Raw genomic sequence first — 23,248 nt, 5'->3', positions numbered from 1 at the left:
TGGTCCCTAAATGCAATTCTAGTCCATCCTGCTCAAATTCTGAAAGTCCATTAATGCATCCATTTGTACTACATTGTCATTTTACCCTTAAGACTGAATCACAAAAAAGGCAACAAGGAGAAGGCAGCACCATCCATCTTGTGCCTCAACTGTTTTTATAGACTCAAGCAGAGTGGATCAGAATCATACTTCGGTGCCCAAGTCCATTTACATGCTCACTAAGTGTTTTTTAAATGATCACCTTCAATTTAAATACATTATATTTTAAAAAATTAGTAAAAGTGGGAGCCACATGTGGCATGGACACACATTCGTTCTGGTGTACAGGGTTGATCTGTGGGCCTGATCTGGCCTACTGATCAGCCTGATGTCACTCATACAATATTATATTTTTCTGCACATATTTGTAGTCATATAATTGAATGTTCCACATTATTTTCTTTTCCCCTGCTGCTTTGAGAAAGGCCCATACAAACACCAAGAGAAAATGACTGGTTACATAGGGGAAATCGTGAGAGTTACTACATAACAAAGTGCTGTCAAAGGTACAAAGTAAACCAACTGAAACAGAAAAGAATTCTTTTTATTAGTCTCTATTAGCTACATTTAGGATGACTGCATAAATTTCTATTCCTGGATGTCTCCCTGAAAATGGGACAAAAGTGTTCATTTGCCTGAAACAACGGATGCCTGAGATGGGTGTTTAAAATGGGACTGTCTGGAAAACAGGATGTATAGTCACTGCAGCTGTATCTTTGCTATTATTTTCAACAATAACAGGAAAAAAGAAAAAAAAAGTGCTACATGTGGTTTTTAACTTGACTATGCAATTTTGCATGTTGGTAGATTAGCTGTGCAGAGCTACTTGGAGATAAGATGTGCGACTGAAATTCCCAAAGCCAGTTGGTATTGTTTGTGTCTTGCTGTGTTTTAGAATTATCTTTCCCATGTGGTTCAGCATTTGCAGACTACTTATCACGTAAATATATACACACTTAATATTTGTCTTTATTATGTCTGACAACGTAATATATAAATTTGGAATTTTGCATGCTGAACATCTGTTGAGATAATGTCTTGGCCAGTAGCTTGTTGAACCCTCTCCCGTGTACCACAGCACATAGCAGATAACCAGAAGTTACAGTTTAAACAATGGTGCGAAGTTATCTTTTGAGAAGCTGGATGACAGCAGTGGTATTTTATCAGCTTTAATGGTTTTTCTGAAAGCCAATAACATTTTTTTCCAGTTTGTTGGCTGGGTCACCTGATGTTGCCAATATCACTTAGATTTCACTGGATGTGTAATCCATGCTTCCTTTTTGACCTCTCTTCTATCAGCATGCTGCATTTAAGTGTGCCAAGATAAAATCAAGGTATGAAAAAGCTGACTGTGTGTTTGTAGCACTACACATACTGTGTCATCCATGTGAAGGTAAGAAGATTGCCACACATCGGGTCTAGATGATTTTTTGTTTGGTTGCAAAATGTGATAGGGTTTCCAAGGGTACTATCTTTCCAATATTTATTACCATAATTCATTAATAGTATTAGGAAGCACACATGGGATGCAAGCATTTAGAAAGCAAAACAGGCTTCCTGCTCCAAAGTACACAAGCGACAGAAATAAAATGGAAGACCAACATGCAATCAAAATGTGTCTGATATACCTAATCAAATTACTTTTTAAAAATGAAATAATAATAATAACAATCAATAATATTCAGCTGTCCCTCCACCTTTTTAAGATTATTGGTCAAATTTCTTGCAGAAATGGAAGGTAAGTATCTCAAGGAAGGATTTCAGAGATGTAGTAGAAACCTTGTGAATTGGTTTAGTGAGGGTGTTTTGGGAGTGGAGGCACTATGGAAAAAGGCACAAATATATGCATGAGTGAAGCAGATATAAAAGTAAGCATGGCTAGCCTAGCATCTAGCTGTGTGGAAATCTTCCTACTCTTTTCCCTACAAAAGGAACCCACAAGCATTATTGCAACTTTAGAAAGGAAGTAATTTCTTGTCATTTCTCAGACATTTTCAAAGAATTGAAGCATACCTTATCCTTCCTTCAGGACACTTCACCCTTCTATCACTCTTTATAATACATGCACCCATTTCTGCCCTGACTTAGAGGGTCCATAAGATTTTCCTTTTTTCTCATAAAAGTTAGCGGGGATTAATTAAATAATTCAAAAATACCTTTAAGTCACGCTTAGGTGCATGACTGATTTTTAATAACTTTAGTGGTAGATTCTACCCTCAGCCATATTCATGCAGCTTGCTGTGGGTATGACCGACAGTATGTTTTAGCCTGCTGAATGCAGCCTGTTTACAGTATGACCATCACAGGCTTATGGATGGGTTTGTTGTCAAGATACTTTCATCAGCATCATTTTTCTCCAGACAGGTTTCCTAATAAATCCAGCAGATGTTGTGCTTATGTGCTGAATAAGTAACCGTAATCTGCATAGAATACTTACGCTTTAGAATGTTTCTTTGCTCTAGCTCTTCAGTTGTGGGCCGCTGGCTAAGTCTCCTGTGAGAACAAATTAAATGACCAGTTAGAAATAAAAAATCTATCAATCAAACATTGAAAATAAAAACTTAAGTTTGTAACACAGTTCCTATAATTAATCTTCTAAATGGAACCATTAACACTATTTTTTTTTCACTGAGAACGAGGTGTGCAATCACCCAGATTATCTGCATACACAATTACCATGCCTGTATGCATAAAAATGGGTACAGAACAGGCACATATCTAACAAGATGAATAACTGGGCACATGGCCACACAAATAATAAGCATGTGACTTCAATCATAAAAGTGTGGGCAAACTTTTAAAGACTCCATTTTGGGATACAGTGGGGACATCTACACAAGATGCTAAATGTTCAGTAGACTAATTCTACTGTGCATTAATGTATCACAGCAAAAGCTGTGTTAATGCACTAATGCACAGTAGAATTAGTCTACTGAGCATTAGCATCACTGACAAGGTGGATGCTGACACTAGTGTGCAAAAGTGATGGTTATTATAGGTAACTAAACTTAGTGCGCAGTAACTACGGTGCATTAATGTATGTGTAGATGTGCCCAGCATGTACAAAGGACTGTATATAAAGCACCTATATTGTTGTGGAATATACTGTGTGATAGTAGGAATATTTTAATACATTTTTAAAAGAACTTCTGCCTATTTTATTTTTTTTAAATGCAAGGATTTCCCATTTCTTACTGACTGCTATATACATGCAAAGTCTGATTTAAATCAAGACGAGTTACTTGTATGTAAAAATGTACCTAAGCATTTTTTATGGTGAGAGAGGATTTAATTTTCAGACTTGTACACTGCAGAACATGGCTGGTATTGCCATTATGTTTATTAAACGTGTTTACTTCTGAGCTGAAGAGCAACAGGAGAAATTTCAACCCGGAATTTGATTTTGGGTAGCTGTAGAAGTTAGAAGACCCAGAGGTATCTCCCCTGTCTAATGAAACTCAGACTGGCCCTTCATCACTGGCAAACCTTAGCTGAATAATTCAGTGAGGCAAACTGCTTTGGAGGAAAGCTGGACAGCTGAGGCCGAGGAGCTGAGCATTGCAAGATGGACTTTCTGGGTATGGAAGCAGAGGAGTCCACAAACACACAGAATTCCATTGGCTTTCACTGTGGGGCAGGAATCAGGTAAGGTGGTGCAGTTCACCAGGTTAATCAGATATTCATTACCCATCACCAAAATGCAGCCACCTCTGGAGCAGAACATGCCAGCTGTTATGCAGTACCAGCAACAAGAAGGAAGTGCAGGACAGGAAGCAAAGAACAACTTGCTCAGTTTAAACTATGAAGGCAATGTAGATAACTCCATTGTTAAGAAAAGAGACCCTTGAATTCCACATTTTCACTTAACGAATGAAATCAAATTATTTCACTGGCTCTTGAGTACACACACCAAGTGTTCACAGAGCTGGAAAAACCAATTCCTCACCAACTCTTATTTTGTTCTTACAAAATGTTCTGGAATTGGAAAATGACAATTTGTCAACACTGCTACCTCCTTTTTTGTGTGTGTGCGCAAAATCGCATTGTTTTTGATTAAACCTGCTTAAGCCTAGGAAGGAAGAGAAACGTCCACCCCCAGCAACCAATGGCAAATACTTAGGAAACTCATCCAGAATGCTGGAAACTCAGATTTGGAGCAGGCTGCTAAATCAATGCTAAAAAGTCATTCTCTTTTAGTTAATAAATAATTTAATATGCACTGGGGCAAAGAGAGAGTGAGTTCATAACTCAGTGGCTAGAAAGCCTGGTTCAAATGCCTGAATGTAATGAATCCAGGCCTAGCTGGAGCTGATCAGGGCCCTGGCTGAGTCATCCCCAGAGCCCTCAGGAGGTGGCCCCATCCACACTGACCTATATAAACTCAGACCAGCCAGCAGAGAGTTGTCTGAGCAAACAGACTGCCTGGCTGCATCTCCTGACCTGTCTTGTTCCTACCTAGAGATCCCACTTGAACCCTGCCTAGCCTTGACCCTGACCTAAGTTCCAGCCTGAACCTGTACCTCCCTCCTGCCTGGATCCTTGCCAGTATCTGCCTGTCACTGCTCCTGCTACTGTGCTGCTAGGTCCCTTCCTTGATTGCTATGTTCCTGTCTTGCTTGCTTCTGAGTGATCCCTCCTCTGGCTTTGACTCTGTGACATGACCAAGAGTTTGTCATGACCTCTGGCTTCTTACTTTGGACTCAGACTGATATCCCGCTTGATCTCAGTGGCCTCTACTCTAGCATGTCTGCTTGACTCACCGCCCACGAGTCCACCCTAATGCTGATCTGGAGCAGGGACTAGAACCTAGCACCTTAGCCACTTTGCTATCAGCTATTCTCGGCTTTCTTTTTCTGTTTTTTTCATGAACATTTTCTAAAGGTTTACATTTGCTCCACGTAAGAAAGCAAGCCAATGCTGAAACCTTGAATTTTTTTGCAAAATGAAAAGCTTGTTTTCCAGCCAGCTTGACCTAAAGTAACCTGCACCAAATATTGTGGCCCTCTTTAGGTTGTAAGGCAATGTTCTCGATTCTCTCCCCACCTTGCAAACCCACATTCAAATTGCAACTGATACCTTACTAGCTTCGTTCCAATCTGATGTCTGATTTCCTGCCTCTCCTCTTCAGATGTACGTTGCAAGATGTTTTTGTCTTCCAATTCTTTCTTAGATGGTCTGTTGCCAAGTTTGATAGCAAGAGTATCCCTGCGACGGATTTTACTTGCCAAAGAGCCTGAGGGAAAAAGGAGGAGGGCAGGCTTAGTTCATTCATGCTCAGGTTACAGATGCAAACTCTCAGCAAGGATTTTCATACATCCCCCTAGCAGCCTCTTTCCCCACATGCAGGAGAGGAATTTTAATTAACATCAGAAGAAAAATAGTTTCAGCACAGCCCATGATGATAGAAGGCCGAAGTACAAAAGAATAAACTAACAGCCAAGATCTTAGAGGGCAGTGAGCAAATATACAAGCATTGCCTGTCATCTGTGAAGTGATTTGATAAAAATCTGAAATCTGATATATTACAGGTTGTTTTATTTGCTTTCAAACTCCATGCTCAGCAAATGCTTTGCCTTAGCCTCAGACCCTTCAGTATGATTGTCACCTTTCCCTCACTCCCCCTTCTCATTTTTTAAACTTAATGCTACCTAACACTTGGCTTTTCATCTTCATAGCACTTTGAAAACATTAAAATCAAAGAGAATTTGCAAAATTTAGAGAATTCTGCATTTGCAAAGAAGAAAGTACATTTAGTTGCTCTAAAGTATTCTAGATGGAAAGCCCTGTGGACTGAAGTCATAGGTTCATCACAAAATGGGTGACAAATGAAAATGGTGGTGTAAGCTTCCTACCAATATGCTTCAACCAACTAGAGAAACAACCAAAGTTAGGAACAAGTGGGTATTGGCTCATTCAGTTTCCATATTTAGATTCTCTGCCAAAGGGAGCTAGATAAGTTACTTGACAGCCATATTTTATGACGTAGGCACCTCTAAGGCAAGTATGAGACTAAGACTACCACAGAATCACTTCACACAAGATGTACTGCTCCAAGAATGGATCAGGTTTCAGTTAATACAAACCTGAAACATATCTATACCAAAGACAGGGTGGTAAAGGACTTCAATCTCATTCCAACCCCGCTGGCCTACACAGTATCCCTGTGGGAAACACTTTTCATGTGGTCTGTCTTGTCTAAAACCAGCAACCAAAAGGCTGAAATGCTCATTCACCTGCCTTTTCTCTACTTTCAGACTAGTCAAGCTGACTATGGAGATATGATCAGCTCTCTCATTATCCCGAGGCAAGCTTCCTCAGATTTCAAAACTTTAATACACACATGCACATAGAGACTGTCCCTCTTTGCTAAGAGAAGTCCAAAGCCGAGGCAGAATTCATCGCTTTAAAAAACAGTTGACATAAGCTGTCTGCTGACTGATGGATTTTCTTTTGTCATTCTGATAAAGAGATTTTCTCTCCCCTATGCATCCCTACTTCAACTATTCTTACTTTCTGCACTTGCATTGTCATCATCGTCATCGTCATCATCAGTGTAGAGTATTGGCCCATCAGAATCGGAGTCACTGGTGTGGTTCTCTTTGCTGCTATCACTTTCTGGAGGGGCAACTTTCTCAGAGGGCTCTTCTGGTGGTTCAGCACTTGCTAGGTTAGGAGTCTCCTCTTTTTGGTCTTCTTGGGTAACTGAACTGCGAATTCATAATAAAGATACTGTAACATTAACCCAAACAAAAGGGCACAGCAGAGGGAGGCAGCCTGTACAAGCAAGCATGACAATTCAGGCTAGATTATTCCAGCCTGTAACTCTTCACAAAGAGGGATGCTGCAGTGCTTATGTAAACAAACCATTTTATGATTTAATCCCAGCCCTGCAGCAACAATAATTTATGATATGTGCTAACAACTAACAAGAGAGGGAAGTAAAAGGGGATAGGGAGGTGGGTTGGACTATGTACTCTAACAGGTGTTGGGGTGGGCCAGTGTTTTAAAATATAATTACAATTCTCTGCTCACACTTTATAACACCTGATATTTGTATAATTTACCAGGCTGAGAGATGCCAAAAGTTTATCAATTAGGTCCAACTACTATAAATTGTGGTTTGCATGTAGATTCAGATATTGAACTGAGATTTTGTAGAGTGTGATTTGAACCAAAAATGTATTTTAAAACTTTTGTAATTCACTTTCACATGACTCTTCTCATATCATTGTGGGACATGAATAAAAGATCTACTTGCTGTTTTGTTGTCAACCAAGTGCTTATGTTGAGTCAGGAAGCAACTAAGCAGTCAGGTTATAACAAATGACATTTTGGAGAACATTAAACATCATGAGGGAATGGAGCAGAGATGCTGGCAAAGGACACACTGTGCTTGCTGGTGCCTTTGAGACATTTCATTGTACTGGAAGTCCTCACGGGCTCATTAGCCATGGTGTGGCCGTCCCCTGTGCAAGATGCAAAGGGCATGGAGGAAGTGAAGCTTCCTGTGCCTTCTCTCCCACTTGCATACTGATATGAGGTCAGCCACTACCTGGCCTATCATTTAATCAAGTGTTCGTCCATTACCTTTACTGCTGCTTACAACAAACCAGAAGCAACCTGGAGTCTCTTTAAATGTGGTTAAAAGATCTTAGTTCAATAGTAATTTTCTCCATGAATAGGTCACAAAGGAATTGCAGGAGATCATTATCAAGGAGGTATGGAGAATGCAGTGGGTCATAATGAGCAATCAATTACTGGTTTACTCTCAGGACTGAGAGCAAGAAATTCTTGATTTATCATTCCAGCTGGGATGCTTTGAACCACCTCTCTACACCTCCATTTTGCCATTTATAAAACTAGAATGTGAATACTTTGTCTCTGTTTCACAGCAGTTTTGTAGGAATTAACATTCATGAAGTGCATTGAAGTGAAGGTGAAAAGCATTAAGTGATACCATAGCTCAAAAAGCTTATGAGAAAAAGTTTCTTTATTAAGACTTCTAATCAGTTCTGCCTCTGGAAGAGATACCTTGAAATCACCCTGTCTCTAGTTGCCTTAGGGTTTAGTAGTGATGCCCAACCAGTGCAGTTTCTGGGGGCCGAATGGCAATTTAACTAGCTTCATGGAGTCTCAGAAAATCTAATTCATGAAGTACTGTTTATTTTTTTCAGACAGGGAGAAAAGAATAAATTATTGTTATTACAAATGTTATTTAGTTTACAGTGGAAGAGTTTTACAGGAATGTTTTTCTTTCATGCATTTTGCTACATTAGCATTTAGCCAAGACAGAAATGTGGAAGTCTACAGGCAACTAAAGATGAATAAAAATGAAAAACTTAGTAAATACATTTTTGGATCTATATTTTGGATCTATAAAGTTTGGTTTGATTGGTAAGCAAAGGTTCAGGTTCTGGACTGGGAGTGTTCCTTAGGTTATCTGAATAGTTTCACTACCCTTAACAATTAATGTTTACCAGAGTACTTAAAAAGGCAGTAAAGTCTTACCTTTGTGCATCTTCACTAACATGAAGACTGTTGTCTAGTGCTGTCCTGCTTACATTCTCATTCTCTGTTTCACATTCAGTCTGGAGAAGATGGTTAGCATCTGAACCAGGGACAGAAAGGCCTGTGCTGGGACTAACTGGTATATCTTGCATATCGGAGGAGACTGTGGACTGACTGGCTAGAGTAGGAAGAGATGGGGGAGGAGGAGGAGCAGTGGTAGGAGGAGGAGGGACAATTAGCTTGATCTGCTGGTCAGTATCTTCAGCTTCTGAAATGATAAATGAAAGTTGCTTGGGCACAGAGTTTTCCACTTTTGTTTCTAAATTGTTGACTGCTACATTTGAGGTGGACGAAACAGCCCCATCTGGTCCTGTTCGTGGGCCTGACTGTTTTGTGGGTTTTTTCTTGCCCTTAGCAGTCCCTGATGTGCCTGTTTTACTGGATATTGTCTCCTTTGAGGCTTTAGGATGAGATGATGTAGATAAAGGAGCTGGGGAAGAAGACAACTTGGAGGCTTGTATTTTTTTTCCATGAGAGGAACTAGCTAAAATGAAAAAGGACAGATATTTTACCACCACAACAATGCAGCATTTCACTTTAGAGCACAAGAAATGAATTTTGCAGTGATATTTTTACTAATTAAATAACTGAACTTAGTACATATGGAAGGACCCCTACTATGAGGTGACAAAGCATGTGCACCAGCTTTAGAGATGGGAATACAGGAGCACTTGCCCAAAGGTCATGGAGGAGATCAATATCAGAGTTGAGCTCCTGACTTCGCTATTCTGTACCAACTGCTAAAATGTGCCTAGTCATAACCTGAAAAATCCAGCTGTTTTTAAAAAGATGCATTTATTGTTCTTACTATAGAAATAACTATATCAGAGAAAAATTTCAAAGTACCTGAGCAGCTGAGGAATCTGTCTTAAAAGTTACTTATGCAGGTAGAAGCATAAATAACTACTGGCTTCCAATAAAGCTTCAGTTTTATTTATTCAGTTCCAATAAAAATCCACTTTAAGACATACTCTACTTTTAAGTGTTTTTAAAAGGAGCAGATTATGCTGGGAACAAAAATACAGCTATTGACCAAATTTATTACCATGAAATAAGCTCATGATCTAAAAATAACTCTCATACATAGTTTGCTTCAGATCTTAAACAGGAAAATAATAATCAAGCATATTATGCTATTTTTTCCTCTAATCTGTTATTTGGGATACTGGCACCTAGAAAGCAATGTGTTCTTCTATGCAGCTGAAAAAATCTCTAGAGTTTCATTTTATCACCGTGGGCAAATCACTTGCTGTCTTTCTAAGTCAACTATAAAATGCATTAATATGAACTTCCCTGAAAAGCTGGTATTGCAAGTAAGCACTGTCTTATAGGCAACTAACTTATGAGTCAATTGAAGAAACACGTTTGAGACAAGCAGTGGGAGCCACACTAAGAACAGGATAGCTGTATCTTGCATTTATTTTTAGCAGAACAGTTTCTGTGAAGGTGAAGATGAAGGCTGCTTACAAAGGACTCAGTCCTTTAATGTGTTGAGCACATTGGCCTTTATCTAACAAAGCACTAATGTACAGACTTAACGTCAACTAGCCTCAGGCTTGAAGTGAAGAACCCCAACATAATGTACATCAATCTATGATTATCACCAGGTGAACTTCTGAAGTTGTCTCCATTAAAAAGATGTAATTATCAAAACCTCTTTGGCCTTGAAATGAAGCTGGAAAACATGACAAAATATCTTCTGAAGAGATCTCCTCCCCCTTGGTCAGAAAGATCAATTATTGTTGTTGTCAGTGCCAGCTGAAAAGTTTTATGTCAAAACTTTCTCCTTTGGAAAATTGTGTTTTCATTATTTTTTCACCCACAACAAGTCCCTTCTTCCTGTGGAAAATGTTGTTTTGTGTAAAAAGCAACGCACTACATACAGAACCTGAAATATTACCATTTATAAATGTTTTGCTTTGACACCACATGAGAACTATTGTTCTATTGCTATACGTCCTCAATCCCCTTTATAGGCTGGGCTCCCTAGCTGGATGATACATTCTGTCATAACATGATGGGCAGGGATTTCCACAGTGTACTTCCTTATCATGGCAGCCTAGCCTATTGAGGACAATGGGAATGTAGGCACTGAAACTACATGTCTCATAAAGCACCTTAGCAACACTTCCGTTTTTATGAAACAGAGTTTTTGCATGGGAAGTTTAGAAGAAAACTATTTCCCCCATTTTCAGATGTTTGTAATGTAAAATGTTACTTTCAACCAACTCCATTGGTAGCTTATGTATTGCCATACCTGGTGCCTTACCTTGACTATTTTGTGCTAAACATTTTTAAATCCAGAACTATAAAAACCAGATCACCTAATATATCCACCAAATCTTAAAATAACACTGAGTGCCTAATGTCCATATAAATGATTGGCACAGTATGTATTAATATACCAAATTTATCTCACTTATACCCAAATCAATCCCAGTATTTTTATGGAGCTGCAGAAATGTTACTGAAGGCTAAAGCTGACCCAAGGAATAGCACTTGTCTTAAGCAAATTAGTGAAATATTTGATGTTTTAATCCCCATCTTTACTTAAATCCCCTGTGGGCTTTACCTTGTCAGTGTTCCCTCACCAAGAAGGAACTTAGTTTTCCACCTTGATGAGGAGTACAAGTAATGCATTCTGGGTTATCACAATGTTTGTCCCTGCAATCAATTGATGTAGCAAGGACAGCTAATGTAAAGTTTGTGAATGGGATGTTTTTATGACACGTCATTATTAAAACTTGAGCAGCTTAGTAGTACCTTCAGATAGGTTTCATGCTCTAAAAATCTGCCAACATTTGCAAGGAATGAACAGGGATGTATTTGGAGAGAAGAAATGGAGACAATGCATTGTGAGCTTTCAAGAGGACAGAAAATGCAAGTACTGTAGGAGTCAGAATACTGCATCTACAAGTGAATCAGTTATAAAGTCACTTGTGCTTTAGTTATATTCCAATAGTTTAAATTTATGTCATTCTATAATTTATGACCATTTAAATTCAAAGGATATTCGAGTCCTAGGCTTGACTGCTTATATTATCTCATGTAATGTCATTGTTATATTGCAGTTATTTGCCACTTAGCTGGCAGCACGTATTTTCCATAGCCAAGGTATTCCGTATCTTAACAAACCATCAGTCAACTGAAGGAATAATTGGTCTTTTCCAATGAGCTAAAATTTATCCTACTGGCTAGAAGAAAGACTGCTTGAAGGTTTTTATGGTTTTAAAACCTGAGAGCTCATAGTCTCCTTTCAAATTTGATGGAATTGTAGTTATTTCCATAAGAAATTTTATTTCCAAGACTAATTTTATCTTAGAGCAACCCACATGAATTTGGCCTTCCAGGTCATCTCCAAAATCTCCCCAACACCTCCCTGTGTCCTTGGCTTGTAGTTGCACCATCACCATATGACCTTGCATATACATTTATTAGACAGCAAAGTGATGAGTCCTCTTTAGGGGGAGCTTTTATACAAAAAAAACCATAAGCCCAGTGGAGTGCCAGGTCACCCAACAGGGACATGTCTATTAATACATTACCATTCAAGCAAGGAACAATCAAAGCCAAGCATCCCCATGCACATGCACCCGGCACTGCCTGTGCAGTACTCACCAGCTTCTCGATTTGCACTGTGGCTTGTTGGCTTGGGAGGTGGGGCAGGGGGCTGTTTAGTAGGTGCCTTGACTTTTTTTTTAACATGAGATGCTTCATTATTCTTACGGCTTGTGGTGGTGGAAGCAGCAGTGACATTTTTTGGTGGTATCGGTGCTTTTTTAGCTTTAGGTTTAGACTTAGGTGGTGGTGGAGCATGGGATGCCGGTGTTTCTGGATACTTATCTGTACTTTCTATAAACAAAGTGAACAGAAGCCAACTGACACAGACATATGCCAGGTACAATCAATGACAAGCTGGAGAGCAATAGCTACTTGGTTCAGCTTATCCTCTCGGGAATCAGACGAGTGTCCCTCATCTCGTACTTTATAACAAAGCAACAGCCCAGAGAAGTATGGCTCAACTGAACGCAGGACACTCTCTCAGTTGCACTTATCTCCCTGTTCCGAGCTGTGCTGTCTTCTGTGGTTCATTGTGGCCCTCACTAGTGCTGTCTGGCTTGGTGGCTGGAAACAGAGCTGGTATTAGAAATTTAGAGACCACCATTTCCCCCTCAAGCAAAATCTCCTGGGTTCTTATCCCCACCAATGAAAGCAGAAGACCCCAAAGTTCAGTGTTTAAACCTATGAAATGGGAGATTTCTTCAGCCACGGTTACCCAAACTGACTATGGGTGAAATGTTCACCAAGAGGTAGCCCACTATGCTGTGCCATGGCAGTCTTCCTGGAAAAGACAACTTTATTTGGGTACCTTCTCTGACATATTTCTATTCTTCAGGCAGAACTGAAGCTAAACTAAACAGAATGTTATTTGGCAGGGCATTGCTCGCTCCCTCATAAATGTACTTTAGCTATAATTGCAGATGCAGACAGTGGTGTCAAAAATCAATAATTCCTTAATCAATGTGGACTTTGTAGTCTACATAAAATTCTACATCACGTGGTTGCTAGTCAATATCTAGCTGCTAGACAGATGGAAAGCTTTATCTACTCCATCAGACCAGCCCAGCACTTTTACAGCCCCAAGGTAAACTTTCTGACCTTTTTGAAAAGCGTTTTATGCAACAGTAAGGATTGCATCAATATCACAAGTGCATTGCTTGCCTGTCAGTGACAAGCATAATGTTGGGGAAAATATAGGAGCAAAGTGCAAACTTAGAGTACTGCTAACAATAGCTATGTTGGCATCACAATATCTGCCCTTACACTCTGATAAAAACATTACAGCCACATACTCCATGTATCAATTGGCCATTCCTGGATCTTCTTGCCTTGCACCCCACTCTCTTACTTTATCTATAACATTAGTAGGTGCAACACGCACACATGTATTAGACAGTCATATTGCTTCATCTCTGTGAGTGATGGGCCGTGCACCCTCCTATCTCCACTCTTCCTTGGGAGGTGGATTAGATGATGTCCTGAGGTCCTTTCAAGCCCTACTTTTCTATTATTCTATCTCAGAATCAGGATTCCACCAACACAGGGGTCTATGGATAGTTAAATTGAGCCTAATGGTCACCTATAGTCATTTAAAGGCGCCTGGAAACTTACCTGGTTTTAGTCTATTTATACTGTTTACTTTTTTTGTTCTTTATCTCCAGCCTAAACTTATGGCATTATGGATTTTTATGTCCTTACTCATATGATACTTCCAACAACTTTGTCATCTCTTAAATGGAGGGCTACCTTTGCTAATCAACCCAGGAGTTATCTCCCTCTTCTCCTACTTCTTTCTCTAGAAACTCAGGGGTCTCAAGAAGAGGAAGGATATATGCAAAAAGCTTTTATTTCCTCTTCTATGGCAACAAGCATTTTTGTGTGCAAATCTAGGCATTACAACACTTGTGCACTACCTCAAAACCCCCTTTGCTTCCCTTTTTTGTCATTATTTTTGCTTTGGTGCAGAGAACAAAGGCATCAGGAGTGACCTAGAGAAAAATGAATAACCACCACTTATTTTAAGAAATAAGGTTGTGACCGCAGATTTGGATAATTCCCCCACACAATAGAAGGGAAAAGCCAGAGGAGAGATGTCAGTCCAATGATTGCCTTGGTTAAATCAAGAACTGGACCTTTTATTAAACCAGCTGCTAAAGGAAAGGATCATCTACCCCAGCTCTGCAGAAATTAAATCAATTAATGAAGCATCTTGTGCTGTCCTCAGTATAGACATGCACAGATTGCTTTTCAGGCACAGATACTAGTTAGCTTTTGGCAAGTTTATCAATTGATGTCCTCTGAGAAAAGGTGGTTACCTGAAATGAAATGCGATCAACTTACAGAAGTTTCCAGACAAGGATGGTCCAGTAAGTCCCCAGTGCACAGGACAGACAATGCAGGTTTTTCTCAAATTGCCAGTAGTTTAAAAGGCGTATTACACTACAAAGCAGATCTATGTTTGGGAACCTAGACCCAGATGCTCAGATTTAAGCAGATGGCTACCTCCTATTTAACTTTACCTCCATTCAGTTATTCACTGGGAGTCAGAAGCCTAAATACGAGTGTGACTTCTACAGACTGAGGATCTGAGTTCAGCTACTCAGGATGGATAAAAAAGCTATAAAAACATGAAAAATGTGATTATCAGTTTAAATAAATTGACTTATTTAAATGACTTTTGTTTTAAATTAAATTTAAATTCTTTTTTTAAAAGTAAGACTATTTAAAATAAATTTGGAATAGAGACCATCTGATTTAAGGCCCAAACATTCTATAATCTTTTAAAATAATTTAAATAATAATAATATTCAAGCAGAATGTATTTGTTGATGAGGTATTAAAGAAAGTCTAACCACTGAACTGGTGGAAGTCACTGATGAAGCACATGGAAGAAGTTTGTTCAAGTCCTAAAACACTCAATTGACTGCAGTAGCCCCCTCTGCAGGGGCAGAGATTTTATATTCCTCATTGCACATTATTCAACTAGTTTATTTCAATGACTAGTCCATTCAAAGTTGAGAAATGAGTTAGGAACTTAAAAAGCAGGAGAGCTCATCTTTCCTCTTCCAATATATGAACAGAAGTAAGGTCTGAGAAGATAAGATCTATTAGTTTTAAAATATAAGACATAATTGTAGGACATAATGACCTGAAACAATCAACTCAGTTTGGCTTATTAATTAAATATAATACTTCATTTGTTTAATAAATCAGCTAAGAATTAAATGCAAAACATGTTATATAAAAAGTACACGTAATTAGCAAATTAAAGATTTTTTTTTTAACTATACATTTATCTAATACTAAAAAGCAATTTTAAAATGATGTTTTTGTGCATTTTAACTGAATTCCAGTTTTCATTCAAATGCATCCTGGCACAATCATGACTAAATAAATTCCTGATTAATGAATAGTAAACATATAAATGCATCATGCATCTTATTCTAGCATGTATAAAATGTAAAGATTATGAATCTGAATATGTTCCTGTTAACATATGTAATTGCTTAAATAAATATGTACAGATGTAGTACATTTTCATGGTTAGGAAAAAGTAGCAAATATAGTGCTAAGTCCATATTAATTGCATATCAAGATACTTTAATGAGTATCAATCTTTCTTTAGTAAAATAACTAAAAGAGTAATAATGCAAAACCCTCCAAAAACCCAAGACTCATTCATGACTAGGTTCAGGGGGTTTTTTTGCTTGCTGATTTAAGTCAGGATTAAAAATGGTTATTTAAATCTTTTTGACTTAAATAAATCCTCCATGCCATAACTTGGGCATCATCTTGTACCAGAAGATTTCCTTAGCTCCTTGCATGGTGGTTATGCCTAAATCTTGCAGATTCTTTATGCATAACATTTCTAAGTTGTGGCCTTCCTTGCCTATCCACACGGCTAAAATTCTCAGACAGATCCAACTGCATCTGGATAACTGTGATGAATATCATACCTGTGATATCGTATGCAATAATTCCATGCTTATCTACTTTCAAAGTGGTGCTGCAAAGATCATTTTACTAGGCTGGCACTTTGACGAAGTCACTCTTCTTAGCATTCTTCCACTGCCCTTCTCTACTGCTTCAACTATAAATTTCTTGTCCTCAGCTCAAGGACCTTCACAGCTTATCCCCATGCCACCTATCATCTCTTGTTTGCTTGAAGGCCGCTTTTTTATCAGCCTATCATGCCATCTTCCATTACCCACTTCTTAAATTTTGAGCAGCCACCTTAGTGCTTTTTCCATGGTTCACACTTAGGAGGAGCTTCCTGCAGACATCATACTTCTTCACATCTCTCCTTAAGATCTTCCTTTGATATGAAGCCCACATAAAATTGACAAAATACGCTGAGAGCCCAGTCTATCCTGCTGACAAATTCTGCCTCATTGTCTCCATGTACTCTCCTGTTTGTCTGTATCTATCTGTGTCATACATAATTTTTTTGAAAATTAGACTCCTTATTATAGGACCTACATGTTTCTGGGCCCCTTTTTAAAGGTGTGGCCCAAATGGTGAGTGCTGATCCCTTCTGAAAATTGTGGCTGTAATTTTAGGAAACAATTCCCGCCACATATTTGTATATTTAATGTTGTTCTTTTGTTTTAATTGCTCCCAACATTTAACAATGAAAGACCTAGGTTTTGCTTCATCTACCACAGTATTATGCTATATAGTACTGATTTTTCTTTATTACTATTTCCAGTGTTAGAGCAGTATAATAAGCTCAGGAAAAGAGAACCAGTTGAGCTATAATTCAGCCTGGGAGTCACTAACTACAATGTAATCACTTTCTGAAAGAAAAGTATAGCTCAGTGGGGTGACGCTATGGAAAATGAGTATTGAAAATAGCATACAACTTAGGATCTTATGGTAACTGCAGTTTGCTGACAAACTGAAACTGTTCCAACAGCAAAGAATTTTTTCCTCCTTTCTTCTAGCCCACCTACATGCACTGCCTTAGTTAATCACTAAGGAACACAGGACACAGGCCTGCAAAGGGGTCAATAAGCCCACTTTCCTGTTGTCATAGGCAATCCTGTCATATAATATATTTAAAAAACCCCCTCAAGCTTCACTTTAAAATTTAGGGGGGTTTTTTCCTCCGTTATTTCTAGTGGAAGGTTGTTCCAGAAGCTTGCTCGTCTGTTAGTTGGAAATGTTCTTTTAATTTCCAGTCTAAAATTTATTTATAGTCATTCCTTCTTCACTTCTTGTTCTGACACTGCCCTTTAAATAGCTTCTCACCCTCTTTATGCATTCATAGGGAGCACTTGTATCCACTCACAGCTCCTTTTTTGCTAGGCTGAACAAGCCCAGCTCTTCTAGTCTCCTCTCATATGATAGGCTCTCCATTCCCCTAATCATTCTCACTGCATTTGTTCCATTTTGAATTCATCTCCCTCGAACAGAGATGACCAGAAGTGCATGTTTGTGGACCTTCAGACTTATGCATCCCATGGTACCAGCAGCACTGTGTGCAAGAGGCTTTCTTGAGGAAGAGAAGGAAGAGAAGAGAGGAGCAACATATGATTTAAAGCAATCCCATTAAAATGTTTTTGCAATGGTTTCATGAAAGAAATATTTGGCTCTCTGACCTCAACAATGGTATGTGGGTTGATAAGCATTCAAATACTGTTTTAATAAAAGAACATTTTAAATTGCAGATAGCATTTCTACAGCTTCCTTCAGGTAAGTGGCCCAGTTTTAGAGTGCCTTCTTCTATGGAACCTTTGGTATCTGACAGTGCTTCTTTCAGGTTTCTATAGTCAGCTGTAGTGTCTGGATAGGCATCCCGCAGATCAGTGAGTATAAGGGATGTTAGATCAGTCTATACCCTTAACTCTGAAATCACAATGAAATAACTTAAACCCCACATTGGTAGCTGAAGAAGACAAGACCCTGACCCTGCAACTGGATCTGTATAGGCAGAAGTTGAACCTACATAGAGCCTTTCGAACGCCAATGTTGCTCTGTCACAGGGTAGCTGGCTGTTTAAAAGGACTTGGTACTATCTTCACCTATCTTCAGCTGCCTCTCAGTTGGTGCTGAAAAAACAGGAATGAGGTGACACCTGGAAGATCATATGGGAGATGATAAGTTAGAAAACAGCTCCATTTAGCTGATGGCTACAGAGCATAGCTAGGTTTCTTCACTGGTTTGTGAGCAGGGGAAAAGAAGCCTGCTTGCAAGTGGCTCTCAGGTGCACGGCCCGCAGTGTTACCGTTCAGGACGGTAGCTAAGAACACACGAGAGAAGAGAGCCTTGCCAAGGCGCTCTCAAGCAGATGGCCTGCAAAGCACAGGAGAGAGCAGAGAGGCTCCTCCACAAGATGCAAGTGACAAAGGGGAAGGCACATGATTAATAGTAGGTGTTGAATAGTTTCATTTTGAATAAACAAACCCAATGCTCTGTATCAAAAGGGACTGGAAACGCATGGTTGTAGTGTATTCATTGGTGTATGAACCAGTGAGCTGGCTCACTGAAACAGACGGTCATTACAGGGACTCTAAGTGAATACAAGATTAAGTTAAAGAAGAGATGGAGGATGGATAAACAAACTGGTGGGGCAGAAACGTGTGGTAACAATGAGCTACGATGAGGAGCTTCTGTTCGAGCCAAGAATAGAATTCTCCTTCAGAGACAAACCCACAGATCCTGTGACATCCAGTTGGAAATGACACAACTTGCTTCCTGCTCTGAGGGACATGAAAAAAAAGCCCTGACAGAACGCACAGCATCGTTAAGTGGATTGGCAGTAAATGCTGAGGAACATTTCAGAAGCTCGCGCACAGTTTCACAGCATCCCGAACAGTGTCTGGCTTCCTGTAGTGCAATTGTTTTTCTCAGCAGTAACAAATGTGGCTGGTTACCAGTAGGCAAAATGAAAGTTTGCAACCCTCATTCTCCAACAGTTGCTTGCTTAATGGGTATTTATAGTATTTCATTTCCTACATGCCAAGATAACAATGGTGTATGAAATTGACTAGCAGAATCTGAAAGATTCAGGTTACTGAGGGAAAAAAATGGACTGAACCAGATTAGTAGAGCAAAGCCAGGGATCTATAGCTGGCTGGTAGGGCTATGCGAAGCTTCAGTCGCTGATTCTATCTGGAGGAGATTCAGCCCGATTCGGAAGCTGAATCTCCAAATCTGAATTGAATCAGGAGACCCATTAATTTCTCTGAATCGAATCAGAAACCTCCAATTCAATTCAGAGAGATTCGACAATTCAGCCATAAACACAGCTTTATATGTTTTTTCTACATACCTCAAGGTACCAGGTGGCTCATGAATACTGAGATGGTGGGGCACATGGAGTCGAGGAGTAGGGGGGGGGTCCCCCACATGCTTGGCGGCAGATCTGGAAGTGGACACCCGACTCCGGCTTGGCGACTGGCACGTCCTGGGTCTGGGGGGGCACCTGGGATCCCCCTGCGGCTGATCGCCAAGCCAGGGGTGGCGCGGGAAAGGGGCATCCCTCATGCACTCAGTGACGACGCCCCTGCGATCCTGTGGGACACTCCATCTGGCCAGTGGTGATATGGAGGGGTGCACGTGCACCCCCTGACCAGCCGCACTTGCCACTTACACGCTGGGCAGGGGGAGCAGGCGGGAGGCACCGGTGCCCCCTCCGCAAGCACCGGCCGATCGCTGCAGCTGCTCCCAGAAGTGGCCACAGCCAATCCTGGAAGTGGCTGCAGCGATTGGCCATCATGGGATTGACCAGAGAGGGAACCCAGGCAGCGAGATCAGTGGGATCAGCTGCGGGAACATCCCCACAGTCAGCAGGACTTGTCACGAGGGAACACATGCCCCCCCGACTAAGGCAGCACCAATCACCCATGCATCTGCCCCACCATCACAGCGTTCATGAGCCATTCCTGGTACCTCGAAGTATGTAGAAAAAACATATAAAGCTATATCTACGGCCTAATCGCTGATTCTCTGATTCAGAATCAAATCTCCAGATTTGGCTGAATCAAATTGGGCCAGTAATTCGAATCAGCGAACTGAATCACTGTCCCCTGAATTGGGCTGAATCCAAATTGAATATGGCCTGCTTTGTCACCCTACTGGCTGGTATGCATGCCAGAGATATTCTGGGTGGTGGTAAAGAAGGCCTGACAGGGATAATACTGTGCAGCAAGAAGTAAGCATGTTGCTTCAGGGATGCTTAGGGAGGGAAGGACCATCTGTATGAGCCACAATTTTGACAGCTTTTCAATCGGCATAGTCCATGCTCTCTCTAGCAGTAGTGCAGGGGCCTGTGCATAGGAGGGATGGAGGAGTGGAACCAAACCCCCAGCCAAACTACATTTACTCACTGAGATCTAATCTGAAGCCTGGAACACTAAAGTGGGCACTGACTGCTGCTAACCATGCAAAGACATCTGCCCTTTCTGGACAGCTAAATTGGGGAGGAGACCAGGTATACACAGCGGTTCTCTGTAACCCTGCCTCCATGTGAGTGCACCTACACAAAGCAGCCATAATTTAGTTCTTCATTTTTCAGAAGATGTAATTTTTTTTTTTGGAAAAAAAGAAACAACTCGGGAGATCACAGAGTGAATGATCTATAACAAGATAAAAAAACATGGCTTTTCTGCAAAGGCTCTGTAATCAATTACCTGTTTTATGTCAAAAGTGTCAGCAGCTCCTCATAACCCTGGTACCAGGAAAGAACTTCCTTTTGAACATCCCACTTGGATAACTGACATCACATTGTTATTACAAATAGCAACAGATACATTATTAAGCTGCCAAAGGAATTTTTTTAATTAAATGTGAAAAGCATCTGTGAGCTGACAAGCAGCAGATGGGTCTAAAGTTTATAGATCTGTTTATCAGCACAAAGGAAGCTCTGAGGGTTTTTTGTTTCGTACACGTTTGCTTACCTCATGTTACATCATGTTTCAGCCTATTGTTTGCTCGCAGTTTTTCTGTTTCTACCAATCCCTGTAGTATGGTTCTTCCTTTGACTTTTAATGCTTTCCACGTTCCATCACTCAGTGTTGCCAATCTTGATCTATATGGCAGATGGCTCTGATCTGAGTAAGCGGCATGTTCTAGTGATCTGAGCACAGGACAGTGAGCCAGGAATTCCAGCTTCACTGCTGATACTACCAACTCTCTCTGAGGCCTTCAGCATGTCTATTATCTTTTCCTAGTATCAGTTTTTCCTTCTGTCTTGTGGTACATGCCACATCTACCTGGTACAGATGTTAAATATTAATGTGCTGAGGCCTGATCTGGTGAGTTGTAAAAGGGCTTAAACTCTCATGGAAGTCAATAAGCCTGTCTTCTTATTTAATGGGATGTAAATGAAGAATAACTTGAGTGATGTCAATCAAGTCACATTTTGCACACTGTAAGAGCTTGTCTACAGATGGGGTTGGTACTGAGTACTTATTCCTGATTAACACCTTAGTATGTATGCCCTATTTCTGCCTGGCTTGCCCAAGTTCAGCTGAACACGAAAAGGGCATTCTAACAGGAGTGTCCACACACAGAGTTAATCTGAAATAGCGAGAGGTGTAGACTAGCCCATGAAATTAGAAGAGTGTGCTTACTAAAGAGGTAGGGTTTGTATCTTGTGGGATTAGCCCTCTAATATTTACAGGGTAACTTTTCAACTTAGAAGTGCTGGACACTATGTAGTGAGAGGTAGTTAGTCTTGTAAGTCTGAAGTCAGGTTCAAAAAAGCTTGTGCTTTCTAAATATATCTTATTTAGTTAGTCTATGAAAGTGCATATCAAACCCTGGTTTCTGATATCCTATGTCACTTCACTAAAAATAGATCTGTACTTCATGCATTTTGTTACCCTCTCTCCAGTGCTTTTCACATTCTTTAAGGGGCTGGAGTGAAATGGGTTTTCCAATTACTTCTTTTCTCAGTCAGCTCTTGGGTTTGGAACTGCTGACACAGCAGACTTAGAGGGTAAGAATTTGAAGCAGACTTTGAACCTTTCCTTTCACTCCATTGGTCAGTTCTCCAGGGTCACCCAGGTAGGATCCTGGGACAATTAAACAAAATATGTTATTTTGTTTTTCAAAGTGATCCAAAGGATATTCCAAGAACTGAAGTCAGGGTTCTATATACAGGTAGCTAAAAAAAACCAACTGGCATTACACTCTACTGCAAAGTCAATCTGAACCCTTTTCAGTGGGTTCTCTTCTATTTCTTTATTTTCATTTTCTTGAGCCTACTCCTTGTTCTAGCAGGGACATGTTAAATAGCCATGAAAAAGTCTGCTTGTATACTCTTACCTCACCCAGAAGCAGGAAGCACTAGAAACTGCAAAAGAATTCCAGTTCTCATTCAATTCTCAGCCACATTTTACAGACTCATAGTGTTTGCACAGTTTGGACCTAAATTCTGAGTAACTTAGCTGAACTTCTCCTGTCAGCTGTACAAAGTTTACCGATCACTAGAAAGAGGTTACTAGAAGATGTGGGGAAAGCTATCAAGCTTGTCAATCAGCTATGAAACAATCCTGACCTTTTGCATTTCTGCTAGATTCCAGGAAAGTCTAGTAAAGAATCTGAAATTTGGAAGCAATTCTCACTGAAAGCCATTGTGCATTAGCCAACAAACTGAATAGAGAAAAGGCAGCAATTATGGGCCAAATCTTGAGATCCCCTTTCACTGTTTTTTTCTGTCAAAATCCTATTGACAATGAGGTAGTAATAACTGCAGACTTCAAGATTTGGCCAAATAATAACAACGTTTAGCATATATACAATGTCCTTTGTCTAATGCCTAAAAAGTAAGCACTTTTCCCCAGGAAGGCAATCGTAATAGATGTGGTTAGATGTGCAAGCTCCCCATGTCATATTGAATGTAATATTTTGAATTCTTGTAATAACTGCCCCTTAGCCAGTTCATCTTCTTACCTAAGTCATTGCTTGCTTTGCCTGGCCCTGCAACAAGTTTGTTTAAAAGTCTTACGTTCTCAATCTTATCTTTAGAGGCCTTTGACAAGTTAACCTAGGAACAAGAAAAACGACCCTTAGGCAAACATTCCAAGAGATCAAACCCTGGAAGCTTTGAAGGGGAGTTGGGAAAGAAGGGCCA

At 40.0% G+C, this 23,248-nt stretch overlaps 1 protein-coding gene across 5 annotated transcripts in view; it reads right to left on the bottom strand.

Annotated features, from left to right (window-relative positions):
* PHACTR2 (phosphatase and actin regulator 2) overlaps positions 1-23,248 on the bottom strand; it is a 243,410-nt gene that overhangs the window by 30,043 nt on the left and 190,119 nt on the right. For 2 of the 5 annotated variants that reach the window (XM_090040762.1, XM_090040769.1), the window contains exons 5-9: positions 12,226-12,459; positions 8,548-9,091; positions 6,550-6,746; positions 5,116-5,272; positions 2,477-2,532 (exon numbers count right to left, since the gene is read on the bottom strand). In XM_090040762.1, the coding sequence (XP_089896888.1) occupies positions 2,477-2,532; positions 5,116-5,272; positions 6,550-6,746; positions 8,548-9,091; positions 12,226-12,459 (1,188 nt within the window). The remainder of the gene's footprint in view (positions 1-2,476; positions 2,533-5,115; positions 5,273-6,549; positions 6,747-8,547; positions 9,092-12,225; positions 12,460-23,248) is intronic. The other 3 variants (XM_090040788.1, XM_090040778.1, XM_090040797.1) reach the window with 3 other exon arrangements.

Source organism: Crocodylus siamensis, chromosome 1, assembly GCF_052110815.1.
Source record: "Crocodylus siamensis isolate JL-2025a chromosome 1, ASM5211081v1, whole genome shotgun sequence".
NCBI lineage: Eukaryota > Metazoa > Chordata > Crocodylia > Crocodylidae > Crocodylus > Crocodylus siamensis.
The sequence above is the reverse complement of the archived record's forward strand: the minus strand, read 5'-3'. Positions and strand labels throughout refer to the sequence as shown.